The sequence below is a fragment of the Ailuropoda melanoleuca genome, chromosome 1, assembly GCF_002007445.2.
Source record: "Ailuropoda melanoleuca isolate Jingjing chromosome 1, ASM200744v2, whole genome shotgun sequence".
Classification (NCBI taxonomy): domain Eukaryota; kingdom Metazoa; phylum Chordata; class Mammalia; order Carnivora; family Ursidae; genus Ailuropoda; species Ailuropoda melanoleuca.
Window position 1 is genome coordinate 21,446,878 of NC_048218.1, and position 18,479 is coordinate 21,465,356.

The 18,479-nt window shown below is 34.6% G+C and overlaps 1 protein-coding gene across 2 annotated transcripts in view; it reads right to left on the reverse strand.

Annotated features, from left to right (window-relative positions):
• The window catches only part of NCAM2 (neural cell adhesion molecule 2), a 523,501-nt gene that overhangs the window by 76,143 nt on the left and 428,879 nt on the right, over nucleotides 1-18,479 (reverse strand). For both annotated transcript variants that reach the window (XM_034656641.1, XM_034656649.1), the window contains exon 12: nucleotides 9,110-9,283. In XM_034656641.1, coding sequence (XP_034512532.1) covers nucleotides 9,110-9,283 — 174 coding nt within the window. The remainder of the gene's footprint in view (nucleotides 1-9,109; nucleotides 9,284-18,479) is intronic.

Consider the following 18,479-nt stretch of genomic DNA (forward strand, 5'->3'; position numbering starts at 1 on the left):
AGTCAGAGATCATTAATTTTATTAAAAATTTAAAAATTATTTATACAGAAGCTCTTTTTATCATTATAGCAGAGACCAGGCTGAGTACAAAATCATGAATGAATTTGGGTCTTCATATTGAGATATGTGGGCAAGTTTCTAGCATACAAATAATTTTACGTAAGTTTGTTATTTCACTCAATTTTCCTCCTACCCTTGTTCCCTGTATATTTTGATCTATGCAGTTTAAATTCATTAAGATTGCTATTATATATAAATTTCTAATTTAGCTCATTTTTTTAATGAGCACAATGAAAACAGTCCAAGATATTCTTGTTTTGATTTTTAACATATAGAATTCTTTCCATTACATTCAAATTAGAACAAATTTCCTTTCACTGAAAATACAGAATTAATGTGGATTACTTTTATCTCTCTTTCTTTGCAATTCATAAGTTTATTGCACTTGTATTTAAAATGGATGATTTTTGCAGTCAATTTCTCTTTCACCATGTGAAATATAGTCATTAAAATGATAACCATTTTTCTTTGGGCAAATTTATGTTGGAAAGAGTATAACTGTAGAAAATATTCCTGGTAGAGAATTTTTAAAAGCACCAGAATTTATTAAGATTTTAAAATCTGCAGTTTAGAGCTTATTTTAAACAATGATTATTTAAAAGTGTTTCTGAAACTGTAAAATTGAGTAGTAAGATATACAGAAATCCAGTGTCACTCAGGCAACTGTAAATAACATGGATTAAAGAAATATTGGAATAAGAATCTTAAGTGTAATTTGAAATGATGTTATAATAACTTTTAGGTATTGGTAAACTTTAGGAAAACCACACATCCTCCTACAGAAAAACCATTCCTACTATACTAAAAAAGAATTATGTCTCATAGATTACTTAAAAAACAAACAAGCCAACCCCAAAACCCTCTCAGACCCTTTTAATCACAATTGGTAGCCAACAGTTTGTTGAGACCTGGTATATTACAGCATTGTAACCCTGAAGTAACTATCATGTTCACGTCATTAGACTACGTGAACTCTTTAGTCATTATTTAGAAGAGATGCCTGCCAATATATCACAAAACAAAATTTATGATAATATGTGTTTCAAGAACACAGACAAACACACACACAAAGGTAAGAGGAAAAAAAAGGAAACTCCTTTTTATAGTTAAAAGGGACCATTGTGTGTTTGGTTGATGGACAGGGGAGACAGAAGACAGAAAGACCTAAAGGATGATCATGTCACTTGTCATGCAGGGACATCTTTGGAGGTGTATTTCCAAAAAAACAAAAGCAAAAACAAAAAGTAAAAAAAAAAATAAAAATTTTAAGTAACAAAGACATATCAATTATTTCTTTCATTATTTTTAGTGGCACCGTAACAAAACATAGAAAATTCCTGATAGGGGCGCCTGGGTGGCACAGCGGTTAAGCGTCTGCCTTCGGCTCAGGGCTTGTTCCCGGCGTTATGGGATCGAGCCCCACATCAGGCTCCTCTGCTATGAGCCTGCTTCTTCCTCTCCCACTCCCCCTGCTTGTGTTCCCTCTCTCGCTGGCTGTCTCTGTCTCTGTCAAATAAATAAATGAATAAAATCTTTAAAAAAAAATTCCTGATAAATTTTGGAAAGTGACACATTCAAAGAAATACCTGTGTGGGTTTTCTCTCTAACTTTAGTTGATTTATATGCTCATTCTCATTATTTTCCTCCTGTATTTTAAATAATCACTAGCCTCTTTTTTATGTATGAACAAAAGCAAAAAGGTTTTATATTCAAGAATGATCACAGAAATACAGTTATAGGCAATAACTTTAACAAAATGTTTCCACTGACAATAAGTAACTTTCTTTCTGAGTCACAATTCAGAACAAAAGAAGCCCAATCCTGTATATTTTCACTACAAAAACAAATAATTAAATAGAAAGAAATCTGCCCTATGTTATTATTCACTCTGTTTATAGATATAGTATTGTATATATACAGTATATTCCTTGTTTTACCATGGAAGAATCCAGGAACTGTTGAATAATCTGAAATCTATTGCAAAAATAGTTTTTAAACAAAAAAAATTTGAGATGAATATCAAATAGCATGCTTTTCAATAAAGAGCTGGTTGTATTAAATTATCTTTTGAATTCTAACAGGTTCTTTTACACAATGTAAAAATATCTACCAATAGGCAGAGCTGCCTTATTGAATAATTTCAGTGGGTTCCACTTACATCATAGTCTCTGAAAATAGTTCTTATGGTTGTATATTATACAATATATGCAATCTTACACTGTGTCCGTATCTGATGGCCTTTGTTATTCTGGTTATTATTGGGAAAACTGCCAAATTCTGGAGCTTAATTTATATTTAAAATGTCTACTGAATGTGCATGTGAAGCTAGCCAGTTTCCAAAAAAATGTGAATTTTTTTGCCTATCAGCTGCACAACAGAGCAGAAAGTTTAGCTAATTATAGGTACTAATCATTAGTAAGCAATATCAATATGCTCATTTTTCTTAAAAGTGTAATTTTCAGTACTATGTGGTCAATATATAAACAAATTAATTAAATATTGTCTGTTTAAAAATTGAAAAAACCCACATATAAAAATGTACTGTTACATCAAAAATTATAAAAATCTGTATATGAAGATGAGACGGTAAGGGGAGGTAAACCAATTAGACCTACAGAAATTTCAGAAAAGTCTCAGGAATTTTAAGTCCAAAAAGATAAAAGCACAAAACTGGATGATCATCAGACATTTAAACAATTGTACTCTTGTGCCCTCTTCTCAGATTTAAGAGAAGAGGAATTCCTCTCCCGCACTTCACCAGAAGATGGAAGGTCTATCATCTGGATAAGTGGGACCAAAGAAGTTTTGTACTCTGGAATTCTAAACAGGAGGGAGCATGGAGTTTATTTTCTGGACAAACTTTGTGGGAAGCATCTGACACCATCTGAGAAAAGCTGCTTTTCCACAGTGTCCTGGTTGCCAGGTATGCCAGTAATAACTGAACAGCCTCAAAATGATATCCAAAAATAGTTACCATTTCACAGACCTTTGTTGATGGGGAAGTTAGAAACCCACCTGATGTCAAGGCTTAAAAAACCCTATCTTTGCACAAAGCTTTTTTTCTTACTTTCGAATGCACATATTCAGGCAAGGATCACCAAATACTTGGGGGAAGTTTCCAATGTGAATGATAGAGAACAAAACAAATAACAACAACAAAGTCAGTCTAGGAGAAGAAAACCAAATCACAGAGTAAAAGTAACTCTGAAAATGAAGTATCATTACAATTATCAGAGAGATAAGAGAAAACACTGCATACATGAAATAAATGATCAGAGAATGAAACATCAAACAATTTTCAATATTGATAGGTAAATTGAAAAATTTGAGTTAAAAATTTAGGGTAGAGCAAAAGATAAAAGTAGAGACAATGAAAGAAAACACAGGAAACATGGGAAGATTACTTGAAAAAAGCTAACATTTGATTAAGAAATTCTAATACAAAGCAATGGGAAAAAATTACCAAGAAATTGTGCCGAAATCTATCTTACTTCTAAAGGGCACTAATGTCCAGTTTTAAAAGCTAAACAATTCTCTGAAGCAAATAATGTAAAAGCACACTTTGTAGGCCATATCAAGCCTGCTGCACTAAGAGAAAGTGACTGGGGGTGGGGGCGATGGGAAGATGGCGGAGCACGGAGGTGATTCCTAGTGAAAAACTAAAACATGGAGGAACTAGGTGTTGTAACAGTGCTGTCTGTACATGCATGTAATAAAGTTTTCATTGTTGATGTGGCGCCTCAGCCTGAATCTATATAAATGATATTAAGCTTGTGGTTTTGGAGTATTCAAGCCAGAAAGATTCTTTATTCCAAGAGAGCTACTGGTGTCACTGAATTTAGGGGACCCCCTTTGAGACAAAGGAAGGTACTGGAAAGTAGCATTTCTTTAGTTGCATCAAAATCTTTCTTAGTATTTGATCTATTAATCTTTACTCTATTCCAATTTAAGCTCCTATTTAAAATCAGTTTGGGGACCTTTTGGGCACAGGCATACAGTTTGTAAATCTAAACCTATACTTCAAAACCACCTTGGAAAAACTCCTTCACAAAGCTGAAAATGGATTTCTTTACAATATAAGTTGATTTTTTTCCCCTCAGATTTTAATTAAAATAGAACTAAAATTAAAACCTGGATAAAAAGTTTGGCATTACATGTAATAATGAAGCACGTAAATAACCTTAACCACATTTACAAACTAAATGCTATACTGTTAAACTTACCATCGACAGATTAAAATATACATATACTACAATTGCATCCTGCAAAGCCATATTGAAAGTTTAGTGAAATTATGCAATGAAAGAACTGTAAAGTCCAACTGTGAACTTATTTCTAAATTGTAGTTATTACAACCTTTGATTAGTAGATGGTGAGAATTTGAATAAGTTTCTAATGAATGTCCCATTTACAAAATACTACTATTTTCAAATAAAAATTATCTCCCTTATTTTCAGGAACAAAGAGAAATTCTACTATAACCTTAGACTCAAATAAAGCAGAGCATATAATAATCTTGGTTGAGATTGAAATGATGTCTATGTGTGATTCTAGCTAGCTAAACATTTCACAAATTAAAAGAAATAGATTATGCTATCTGAGAGAATTGTTCTATGCTCTGATAAAAAGAACTTGATATTTTAAAATGTTAATTTTTCATTTTTATTTTGAATAGTGAAAAATGAGTAGCTGTTTTGCAAGATTATTATCTTCTCTTCATTTGTGCCCAATGAGGTATATAGAACATGCTTACAAAGTGTTAAATGATAGGGTAATGAAAATGTCATGTATCCCTCCCAGTCAAAAAGTCTTGCTAGACCTGTGATACATATGATACATATTTTTTCACTCAAAATTAAATGTCAGAATGACTCATATTTGAAGTTTGAATAGTTCAAGTTGTTGATATCAGATTTGTTCACAATTCTCCATGTTTCAAAATTCAGTTTTGTGTCACATTAGTGATTGGGATGATCAGTAAGACTTCAGAAAACTTGAAGAATATAATAATTGGTTTAGACTGCAATTGCACCCTAAACCTAGGACCAGGTGCAGACTGAGCAGGTGAAATTCACAGGAAATTAATTAATGAGTTATTTAGAATCAGAATCTACTAATGGGAACAATTTTTTTTTTTTGCTAAAATTTTCTTGCTTATGCCATCACAATCAAGCAAGAGCTGATATTTATTTCTAGGTAGAAGTAGTTACATGAATAGCATATAATGAATTATAGATATTGATGAACAAAGAAAAATAACTGAATGTCAACTAAACTCATATAAATTAAAATAGATAAATAAAACCCACACTGAGGGTAAAAAGTCGTAGCTGAAATGTTCATGACCATAGTAACTGTCTTTTCACAGATAAACCTAAATCTGTATTTTAACAAATGCCTCAAAGGCAATGAGTATAGTTATGCTTATAAAACTCTTTTAAACTTTAAGATGATCAGTTCAAACTATAAAACAAAGGCACAAAAGAAGCATTTCTTCACTATTCAAAACTATGTATGTGCTTTAAAAAATGTCTTCAGAATTTCAACAATACAGTCACCTATACAGCCAGAAAATCAGGTCTTTTAAATATGCTAGCGATTATACATACCATTTTCAAAAGTCTTTTTAAATGCACATATTATCTTATAGAAAAGGAAGGCAAACTCTGAAATATGAAAAAATGATGTGGATGGGGAGACCTGAAGCGAGAGGAGCAGCCATGTAATTGTTTTTCTATCAATTATTGCAGTCTTGTGGAAAATCTCACTGGTACTCAGACAGCTCAGAGCTTTTGCACAGATCTGTAATATAGAAGATTGGATTTGACTGTCCTCCCTGGGGAAAGAAAAAAGCGGGAGATGTGAGACTTGGACACCTGCATGGAGCCAGGAATCTCAAAGTTCTTTGAAGAAAGTACGAGTGTGGGTTAGAAAAAAATTTGCTTGGCTTGGCCTTGAACCAAATCCCAATTTGGCAAAGAAGGTTGGATAAAAACTCCTTGAAAATTAGTAACTATAAACCTGTTCTCACAGTACAGAAACTCTCATATCAAGAAGTAAATTTAGAGTACTCAGGCGCTTCCACCTTTGGAATATTCCAGGGCAACTACCTGAAGCAAAAGAATATCTTCTGTGGAAGAATGTACCCAAACCCCAGGTCTTGCATGATTCTAGTAAATAGGATTAACAAAATATGAGGTCACAATTTTAAATCATAAAATATACTACCAAACGAGCCACCACGAGTGAGATACTGCTGAAACATACAGTGAAATAATATAACATATACATTAAAAATATGATCATTAAAATTTTAATAGAGAGTTTTAATGGCAGATAAAAGTAAANGTCACAATTTTAAATCATAAAATATACTACCAAACAAGCCACCACGAGTGAGATACTGCTGAAACATACAGTGAATATAACATATACATTAAAAATATGATCATTAAAATTTTAATAGAGAGTTTTAATGGCAGATAAAAGTAAATTAAGAATTAGTGAACTAGTAGAGAGAACTGAAAAATAACACGGTAAAGGAATGAAACACAGTAAAATATAGGTAAAGCGATATGATAGTCTAACTTCTCAAATAAGTGTAGCATATAACCTGGATTATCAGAATAAATGAATACAGAGAATGAGGGAAGAGATTATATTCATATTCAAGAAGGTAATGATAATAACATTTTCCAGAATTGATGAAAGATGTGGATCTTCAGATTGAGGAATACAATGAACCTCAAACAGAACAAATAAAGAACTCCATGTTAGGACAAGTAATTAACCTCAAGATATCAAATTAAGCTAGATATCACAAAACCAGCTAAAGAAAAAAGTCGAAATAGTTACAAAGAAAGGACAACTTTCAGCAGGCTTTAAAATAACAAGGGAAGACAGAAGAGAGTAAAATATTCTCTTTAGATTACCAAAGGAAAGTAATTATCAAGCTGGAATTGTATACTCAGCTAAACTATAATTTCAGAACAAAGTCAAACTAAAAAACAATTTTAAGATACATTTTTTTGAGAAATGAATGAGCTGCAGATCTCCTTTTCAGAATATGTGCAGACAGTTGTAAAGTTAAGGACAATTTTTAAGATTTTCACTATTGTTGAAGCTTCTCTCTGCTCCAGATCATCGAACTTGATGAAACCAAAACCTCTAATATGATAGTATTTAGAGGTGGGTCTTGGGGAGGTAACTGGGCTTAGTGAGGTCATGAAGGTGGAGCCCCATGATGGGATCAGTGTCCTTATAAGCAGAGAGAGAGAAACCAGGACTCTGAGTATTCTGGTCTCACCAGCAAGCTTTAAGCTAGCCCAGTCTGAAGGCACTGGATATCTCATTCACGTAACTTCCTTGACTGATATTCAAGACTCACCAAACAGGTTTCTGACTCATGTTTTCTTTCCAATATAAAATACTCACAGGTAAAGAATGTACCTATTATATATATTCTGAATGTCTAATTTCCGGGACAGCGATTTCTCATTGTAAATTAGCAAATGTTCTTTCTTGTATATCAGTTTTATAAACATAGAAATATGCTTCTGAGAGATGGATACATGGAGTAACAAAATCAGGTTTTTGAACATGAACAACTCCTTCAGATCACAGATGTTATAAATCCTTTGTGTTGTTGCAACTTTGTAAGAAGTCTTGGGGGGAATCTATTAAACTTCTTCACCAGGGTGGAGGGGTGAGGTGTGGCAGTACTATTCTGCCAAGTTTAATTTCTTGAATAGTCAGCTTTAACATTACTTTTCTTCATGGTTGTGCACAAGCACCCACTTCGAGTGTTCTGTAGTGTCAGAAATAATTCATCTTTCTTTCCGTCTCTCACCTTTCATGTCTCTTGTTTTCTCTCTCTTAAAAAATGTTATTCTTGAATCTAGGATAATGGTTTCTTCTACTAGAGTTCCAGAATTCACTTGCTTATTCTTTTGGGGTACTATCATCTCTCCTGAACCACATAGCATTTGCACAAAGAACATTAACTATCCAAATCCTCTCATCATTAAAAGAAATGATAAGAGCTGACATGTTGGGGGGTATTATTTGAAGTGTGTATTAAATGACTGATGACGGATTGATGAATATTTCTGGCACTTCTATCAAAAAGCTATATTTACGCTCAGTAGAAACGGAAACTGGAATGATTTTATCTGTTCTGTCTCTGCTGTCCATTAGGACAATTCTTCACAGGAGGGCTCATGCTTTTCTTCATAGGACAGCTCATGCCTTTTACAGAGCGCTTACACTGTATATGTTAGGATCACGCCAGGGCCAGGGCTAGCAGAGGTGGGACACACGGAACTACAGTTTCCTCACTATTTTCCTTCCTCTCCTTTTGGACTATGCAATGTAGCTCTATATCCCAACCAATGGCGTCCCCCTCTTGTAATTTATTACCATTTCCTACGTTAGCTTCTTCTTTTAATGGGAAAACAAATCACATTTTCACAATGATGAAATTCTATATGTTAAAAGAAGTGCTATGAATTGTTTTAACTTCTTAGAATTAGCTTAATCTCTTACTCAAAATGTCATAATTTGTAGGAACAACTTGAGTTTTCAAAACACAATTTTGAAATACATTTTAGTAGACAATTTTTATAGATGGCTTCATAAATACATATATAAGATTTCTACATTTTACAGTAGGACTTTTATACCTACTTACAGAAGAAATCCTACAAAGAAATGAAAAACATATTTCAGAATATTCAGCCATTAAATCTGACATGTCAGTAGTTTTTTTTTTTTTTTTTTTTCTTCCCACCACCCAAACTAAATACTAAAATTTCTCCCCTAAAATGGAACTTTGGTGATTTTGCTAAAATCTTCTGTATTTATTAAAAATGAAAACTTTCCCACTTTCTATTAAAATTATTCTCAAGAAGAATAAGGCAGTGGAAATATCTTCCCAACTCTATTAAAAGAAAAAAAAAAGTACACATTGAAGAAAAATAAAAACCCAATCACACAAGAGCCCTGAAGGTCAGCTTGAATTAACCAACATACTTTGAAATCACTGACTCACTTTGAACTCCATGGGAGCGTACTATTTTCCAGGTTTCTGATGCCACTTCTTTGACATCCACTTGATAGTGATGAATAGGCACACCTCCATGGGAGTCCGGCTTGTTGAAAGAAACCTTGGCTGTGGTCTGTGACAGCTCTACAATCTTCACTCCATAGGGACTGGATGGCACATCTACGAAAAAGCGAAAACAAAGGAAATATAAGCCAGGTAATATGAATGGCCATTATTAAGACTTAATGGTGTCCTGACAATTAGGAATAAAGGAAAATTGCTCCCTATGTCACTTAATATATTTGAATTAGAGAGCTTGCATAAACTGCTGAATGAAGTCTTCAAGTTGCAAGAAAGTACACATTAGTCAATCTTCATTAACTACAGGAAATAGTAAAATATTCATTATCAAATTTCATTGATCAAAGCAATAATTTTACTTCTGCCTTTTCTATACAATATGGGGATTTTATTTGCATTCAAGAAAAACAAGCTCCTGTGTGTATGTCTGTGTGTGACAGAGAGAGAGAGAGAGGGAGGGAGGGAGGGAGGGAGGATGAAGGTACAATTAAAAATATAAGAAGAAACAAAGACTTTAATGAATTATTAGCATAAATATCTTTGTGAAGATGTGAGATTTNTGTGACAGAGAGAGAGAGAGAGAGGGAGGGAGGGAGGGAGGATGAAGGTACAATTAAAAATATAAGAAGAAACAAAGACTTTAATGAATTATTAGCATAAATATCTTTGTGAAGATGTGAGATTTATTTTCTTTTAGTCATTAAAATTATATTAATAATTTTGGGGAGAATGTTAAGTTTAGAGCAAATGTCATTAAAAACTAAATAAAACTGCAAACTACCTGTTATTGTTTCACTTATGTGTTACTTAATTAAAATAAAGCTTTATTTGAAATACTTAAGTTGTAATCCCTATATTTTAAAAACATTACAAAATCTGTCTTGTGTGTGTTTTTGTACTAATCCATTACTCGCATTATTTCAAGCTCAATAATGTATCCTGAGTGAAGCTTTATTTTCCAGTATATAGAACTTTATAAATAACTATCCAAAGTGCTAAAGAAGCAAGAGGAGAAAATAAGAGAGAAAAAGTCTCATAAGGAAATTAATGAAACTTCTATTCCAGAAATATGAAGAATTAGAGGTACATTAAACACTGAAGAGATTCTCTCAGTCCCTTCCTCTTCCCTCACTGTTTTTAAAAAGTAATCTCTACACCCAAAATGGGGCTTGAACTCATGACCCCGAGATCAAGAGTCGCACACTCTAGTGACTGAGTCAGTCAGGTGCCCCTCTCTTTCTTTTCAATGTCACATTTGAAATAATCATAAAGTTGAAAATTTACATATAATTTACTTAAAATATATATGTATATTATAAAAATATATAAGTAAAGAGGTGCCTGGGTGGTGCAGTGTGTTAAGCACATGATTCATGGTTTCAGATCAGGTCATGATCTCAGGGTCATAATATCGAGCCCTGTGTCAGGCTCTGCTCTCAGCTCAGGGTCTGCTTAAGACTCTCTCTCTCCCTCTGCCCCTCCCCCCAGATCTCTCTTTCTTTAAAATAAATAAATAAATCTTTAAAAAACATATATAAGTAAATATATCATCCCTGAAATTAACTTTATAAAAACAAAAAGAAAAAAAAAACTTAATTGAAAATAACATAGTATCTGCAAATTCCTGCTCTGATACAATCAAATATTCATATAAAAATCTCTAATGGCTGTCAAAAGTCAAATGAGTCTCATTTGTTACAGTTGAAAGAGAGCACTATAGATCACATAAAACTATGCCTTATAAATGGTACTGGGCAAGAGCCAGGAGGGCAGTTTTCTGGCCTTTTGGATGTGAATATTGTAGAGAAANTATATAAGTAAATATATCATCCCTGAAATTAACTTTATAAAAACAAAAAGAAAAAAAAAACTTAATTGGAAATAACATAGTATCTGCAAATTCCTGCTCTGATACAATCAAATATTCATATAAAAATCTCTAATGGCTGTCAAAAGTCAAGTGAGTCTCATTTGTTACAGTTGAAAGAGAGCACTATAGATCACATAAAACTATGCCTTATAAATGGTACTGGGCAAGAGCCAGGAGGGCAGTTTTCTGGCCTTTTGGATGTGAATATTGTAGAGAAATGCAACAGTGTACATTTCAGCTCTAATTAGTAACTGTAAATTATTTGGATATCCTATTAGGTGTGTTATGGAATAACTTTAAAGTCTGCAGATTAATGTGCAGAATACTGATGCATACCAATGTCATATTGCTATTAAAATCTCATCTGGAAATAAAAATTTTAAATGATCTGAAAAAATCTATGAAAGTTGCCATACATAAACATTATCATAGTTTCACGTTTTTTTAATCCCCAGATTATGACGATAAATTCTTTTCATCTGTAGGTTTGACCTAAAGTTTTCAGAAAACAAAAGCAAAAACAACATACACCCACGCTCTGATTGTTTATAATAGGACTACCAATTCTTCATCCCATGCCCGTGACTCTCTAATGTCAGCCAGATCTAAATTGAACATCACAGCATTACAATCTTCAGTTTAAGGATACATTTAAAAAGGAAAGATGCTAAGTACTGAGGGGGGGAGACATGTGATACACCTTGGGCTCCACCTTTGACCACATACTCAGAATGGTCATGGTCCTTGATTCTTACTCTGACCACAGAATTACGCACCATTAGCTAAGCTGTGCCCTTGACACGATACAACTACAGAGAAATAGGAGGCTTTTTTTGTCTTAGCACAAAGGTACCATTACCAAAACTTGAGCCAGCGAGCATCTTTTTCTAGACAGATAATCTATTTTCAGACGGGCTGACTCTTACCCTGGTTTTTCATTTGTATTTGTATTTTGTTGGCCTCTTCTTTCTGTTACCTAACTAAAAGGGAAGCATGCTTATGACCTGCAGCTCTCATATTTTCCTAAATATTTTTTCCTTTTATATTCTGATTTTATATGTCTGACCAGTTACTGACTACCAAATTATTCCATACTTATACATGCATGCATATGTATATATGCAACACTGAGAAAAGTGACTGGACTATACTCAGTTCCCAGGAAATAGATGATGAATTAAACATTTCAGTAATTAAAAACAGTATACAAAGGTACAGAACCTATTCAAGTGAATAGGGTCTAAAATGCCTAGAACCAATATCCCTAATTCATCCCTCCACTCTCAATTGTTGTGTAATCACCTTCATTCTCAAGTCTATCTCTTATATACATCACAATAAGTCACGAAGTTATTTTCATCATTCCCACATCATAATTCTTGTGTTCTACTCTTCCTTCCTGTTTCCACCATTAAGCCCAAATCTTATCTACCTCTACCTGCAATGCCATTAGTGGCTCTTGGCTTCCTTTCCTATTGGACATTCCACCCAATTTCAATCCATATGGTGTGTAAATGCAAAATCAATCTTTCTAAAGCACCACTCTAATCACGTCACTTCCCTGAGTACGGTATTCAAAGGCTTCCTCCTCTTTATAGCAAGCTTAGACTTTTCAGTCTGGCTTTCCATATCCTGAATTATCTAACCTCACTGGGTCTATGGAAACAGAGGATCATATTGTAGAAGACTATCAAACACAGCCCTATGTTTCCACTGGGGCTTGCGGATATTGAATTCCATACACAAAGCTCCCATTGTTAGCATAGTTTTCTAAACTACTTCCTAGCACCTTCCATCTCAATAATTAATGAATTCCACCCGTCGCTAAATGAGTAGAACAACTGTACAAACATGTGTTTCTTTCTTGATTCTTCCTTTTCACCTCTACTGGAACCAGAATAGAGTTAGAAGAAGAGCCTGGCTATATATCATCAGAATCTATGGATCCAAAGTCTGGCCTTGCTACTTTTTTCAACTGCAATCTTGGACAAATCCTTTGTCTTGTCTTCAGTATTTTTCTTTCTAAAGTGGAAATTAGAATAACACCCACTGCTAAGGTTGCTATAAGGATCAAGTAATGCAGTGCACAAAATAGAACCTGGGAGATACTTATCAAATGTGAGTCACTGTCATTTTGTTAACCCTCCCTGATAACCATCCCCCTTCTATTGCATTATTGCGTATCCACAATGTCAATATTTTATTTTATTAAAGTGTGGTATTATTTATTTATGACATATTTACAGACTTGCAAAATTATTTTTATCCAATACATCACCCTGCATAGTATCTTAAGAATGAACATCATATTCTGGGAGTAAAAAATCCAAGTGTCTTAATAATTTATGCATAACCCAACATCTTTTGGATCACAAAATACCATCAATTTGGCTTCAGAGAACATAAATAACTGTGTAGAATTTTTTTTTTAGTCAAGGAACAAAGTAATTTCAACAACATAAAATAATTTAGTTGACCCTGAGTGTAATATTTTAGTTAAATGGAAGGTAAGAGATATAACATTGAGGTTCAGCTTAGAGATGTGGATGGTGTATGATAGCAAAAAATTAGTGCCATGATCCGGGAGCAGGACAAAACCAATCTTTAGCAGGTTGTTCTAGGAATTGCTGTATGACCCTGGGCAAACTAAATGCATTGTCTATTAGTTTCCTAATAAAAAATAAGGGTAACAATGTCAACACTAAAGTTGCTGTTGTGAGGATAAGTTGGTGGATATAAATTGCTGGAAATTCACAAATACTATTTTCACTTATCCTTCCTTTAAAAAGGCTGTCAGTGTATAAATAATGTTGATAAACATTTTGACATTTATACATATGCTTAAAGCCACAGCTTGATCAAAGTATAAAAGTGAAAACTTCCAAAAATTCTGCCTGGGTGATTATTTTATCTTGTGAAAGTTAAAAAAAAAAGGAAAAAAAGGAAAAAGTTGCTTCTCTGACTTTAATTCTGATAAAATAAAATAATGGAATTAAAATAAAGAGGAACTATGGGGCTCCTGGGTGGCTCAGTCCATTGGGCATTCAATTCTTGGTTTCAGCTCATGTCATGATCTGGGGTCCAGGGCTCCATGCTCAGTGGGGAGTTTCTCTCTCCCTCTGCTCCTTCCCCTGCTCTCTCTCTCAAATAAATAAATAAATAAAATCTTTAAAAAAATAAAGAGGAACTAGTAAGTGAAGTCGAAGGTACATGAGCCTTATTTTTAAAAAAAGAGCATGGCAATCATATAGAGAGAGGTTTGAAAACAGATTCAAAATAATACATCAAATATCATATTTCTCTAACAAAAAAAAAGCAACCCAAAGTAAAGATACATGTTATAAAGCCAAATTCTGAAAGTATATGTCCAAAGATACACATGTTGAAGAAAAGGAAGGGAGCTCATGAATATAATATGAGTGCATAGGAGATCGTGGATGAGTAAATGTTTTAGAAACATTTTTAAAGTGAGATGAATCATGGAATTACAAAACAGTATTTCCTCAGGCTTCAGGATAAGCTGAGATATAATGTGTTGAAGACAACAGCAATAACAAAGATTAGTTCTGTGTATGTGTTTAAGCTCTTCACACTCTTCCTCAACTGTACCCACAATTCTGAGCAAATATCAATAGATCTCAATATCAAGAATGAAAATAGAAGTCATCAAGCAAGTTCATTCAAATTGTATCCTATCACTTCTGGATGAACCTAAAATGGAAGGCTGCCTTCCTCTTTTTTTGAAGGTCAAACCCTACATCTCTGAATGTTAATTTAACTTTTCTCATCACCAGAGAGCTCTTCTCTTCCCTTTTGTATTTTTAGTCTTTCTTGTGTCTTATAACCATGAATTATAAAGATCTCTCACATGACACACTTTCTTCGGTCCTACTCTCTTCTCATGCCATAAACTCTTCTTTTGCTTCCCTGTCATGCTATTTCAACAGGCTGTTCCTAATTTCTGCCTTAACATCTTTACTTCTGGGAATTTGGTTTTCTCAAATGCTGGGAAGCTGGTGACAAAAGTATGGTTCAGAGTTACTGATTCAGCTTTCTCCGCACAGATGAGGATGTGGCATGGCTAAACTTAGATCCATTGGAAGAGTTTGATATTTGTCAACTTTCCCTTAAGTGGAAGTACTCAAGTGAGTATTTGGCCAGAATGGTGCTTCAAATCTAGGTAACAGAAATATCTCAGACATTTTCTGTTGACACATCACATCCATTTCTATCATCTAAGCTACTCCCCTTTATCATAAAAAATGGAAGGCTAAAATCTTCAATTTCCCAGACTTACTTGCTGGTATGGTTTTAAGTGCAATGAAGGTGCTCAGGGTGAGGTGCTCGAGTAAGCAGTTTAGAATACTGAGGGGGAGGGAACACCACTCCCACTTTTCTGAAGAGGTGCATCTGGACAAGAGGACCTACAGATGTGAATGAAACCAGAAGCTGGACTCCCTCGCTACTCCACAGCCTACTCACACAATTTCTGGTGCGGGGTGGCTGTGAAGTCAGCAGAGGGGCAGTTTGGCAGTAGGGTTTCCCGACCTCTGGTTAACAACTGCAGACTTGACCTCTGGACTGGACTTTGCTAATTTGTGATCTGAAGCCATAAGACTGGTGACTCTCTTGTCTTTCCTTTCCTCTGCCTTTTCAATGATTTTATAACCACCCAACTCTCAATATTAAGTCCTTTTCTGCTTGGTTTCTTTGTCAGTCTCCATCTAATGAAAGGCACAAATATTAAGGGAATTGTCACATAAAGGACTGACCTTCCTGGAGTCAGCAAGACCATGTAACATGCAGTATCACTAGCAATTGCATGCACCGTGGGGACTATGCTGAGATGGGTTCCATCTGCTTCTGCTCTGAGTGGCCACCTTACTTCCAATAAGATTGTGTACATATTTTTCCTATTTCAATTGTAAACTTAATCTAACAGAATAGCAAATTTGCAACACATCTAAAACCTTATGAATTTCTTATTTCACTACCTATCTGGTTTTCTCCAATTGCCGAATCCAAAGCAACACTTGCTCACACATTTTAAAAATTTTCTTCATAAAAGTGGTTATATTAACTCTCTGAATAATTGTTTTTCATTTTATTTGTTCCTATATTTTTAAGTCCAACGATTAACCTGAGGTAACCCAGGGATCTCTCCTTAATTAGATCATTTTTACCTCTAATAGTCTCCATTGAAGTGCTCATTTACTCCTGAGGTATAAGTGGAAATTATTTCCCTCTAGAATACCCAAGTGTTGACCCTTCTCACAAGTCATGGACTCCCCATATCCCATTATTAATAGGACATTTCAACTATGAGTAATAAATAAATTAAACATACTAAATCCTTTATACATTCAATAATTCATCTAAACTTATTACAAGCCAAGCAGTTTTCTTTCTTTCTTTTTTTTTTTTTTAGATTTTATCTATTCACTTGAGAGAGAGAGAGAGAGTAAGAGCACAAGCAGGGTGAAGGGCAGAGGGAGAAGCAGACTCCCTGCTGAGCAGGGAGCCCGATGTGGGACTCGATCCCAGGACTCTGGGATCATGACCCGAGCTGAAGGCAGACATTTAACCAATGAGCCACACAGGCGCTGAAGCCATGCACTTTTCTTTTTTCTTTTTTTTAAAGATTTTATTTATTCATTTGGCAGAGAGAGAGACAGCCAGCGAGAGAGGGAACACAAGCAGGGCGAGTGGGAGAGGAAGAAGCAGGCTCCCAGCAGAAGAACCCGACGTGGGGCTCGATCCCAGAACTCCAGGATCACGCCCTGAGCCAAAGGCAGAGGCTTAACGACTGAGCCACCCAGGCGCTCCCAGGCACTTTTCTATGTTGGGGATAGAAGTGAGACAGCAATCCCTATTCTTATGGTGGTTACATTGTAATTACATAAAAGTAATTTTATATATATAGTGAATACTGTGGTCAAAAATTGAGCAGGCAAGGGAGATGGTTGTGGGGAGATAGGGATGAAAGTTGAAGTGTTGTAGTTTTAAAAATAAAATAAGACAAAATCAGAGAGGGAGACTCTTAACTATAGAAAACAAACTGAGGGTGCTGGAGGGGAGGGGGGATAGGGTAACTGGATGATGGGCATTAAGGAGGGCACTTGATGTAATGAGCACTGGGTGTTACATGCAACTGATAAATCACTAAACTCTACCTCTGAAACTAACAATACACTATATGTTAATTGAATTTAAATAAAATTATAAAAAAAGGAAAAGAAATTGGGTGAACAAGAATATCTTTGCTATAAAAGGTGATATTTAACTAAGGGCCTAAAGGAAAAAAAAAAGAAAACAAGACTGATGGAAATGCAAGGAAGAGAAAATAGTAAGTACAAAGATGAGCTATGCCTTGGGTTTTTAAAGAAGGGGGATGATCTGTGCAGTGGAGCATGACAAGGTGGGGGGAAAGGAGACAAAAGTCAGAGAAGCCAATGAGGGCAGGGGAGGAAGAAACACTGTGAAGCCTCATAGGCTTTTATAATACTGTGGCTTCATCCCTGGACAAAATGTTAAACCACCAAAATGCTTTAAGCAGAAGAGAATCATGTTTATTGTTCATTTTTTTTAAAGAAGTCCTTTTTTTTTTTTTTAAATTTGTTTGTTTTTAATTTAAACTATACTCTAGGGGGCACCGGCCAAAGCAGAGAGACCAGTTTAGAAATTTATGGAACAATCTATATTAAGAGCAAAGCAGACCAACCAACCAAACAAATAAAAACAACCGGAATACAGAATCTGACTTCATGAAACCAATGAGACTCTTGAAGTACCTTGCTAGTAGAATCAACAAGACTCATCAAGGGGTTGGGCCTGAGTAAATAAGTAGATTCAAGGATGACTGAAAAGTGACAGTTGCCATTTATTGAGATGGAAAGAATGCCAAAGGAAGATAGGTAGGGATGAATATAGGAGATTGGCTTTGGATATCTGGACATCTGGACATTTGCACTGCCTATAGAACATCTAAAGGGAGAGGGAATTAAGCAGTTGGATATAAAAGTATAGCATTCAGGGAAAAGATCCAAGCCGAAGATATATATTGGAGTTACAAGTGGAATACAGGTGGTATTTAAATCCATAAGAATTTAGCATATCAAGGATATGAGTTTATATAAAATAAAAAGAGATCCAAAAATTGAGGCACACTGATTTTTAACAGGTCAGAGATTTATAATGATATCAAGGAGAGATCAAGCAAAAGATATCAAGGAGAGCCCAATGAGGAAGAAGGAAAACCAGAAAAGTATGGTGACATGCTAGGTAAGTTGGAGGCTAGAGAGGTGATTCAAGGAGAAAAAAGTGATTAATTGCGTAATAGTCTGCCACTAGATCAGGAAGTATGAGGATTGAGAATGAGCCACTAGATTGAGCAGAAAGAAGCTCAATGGATACCTTAATAATAGG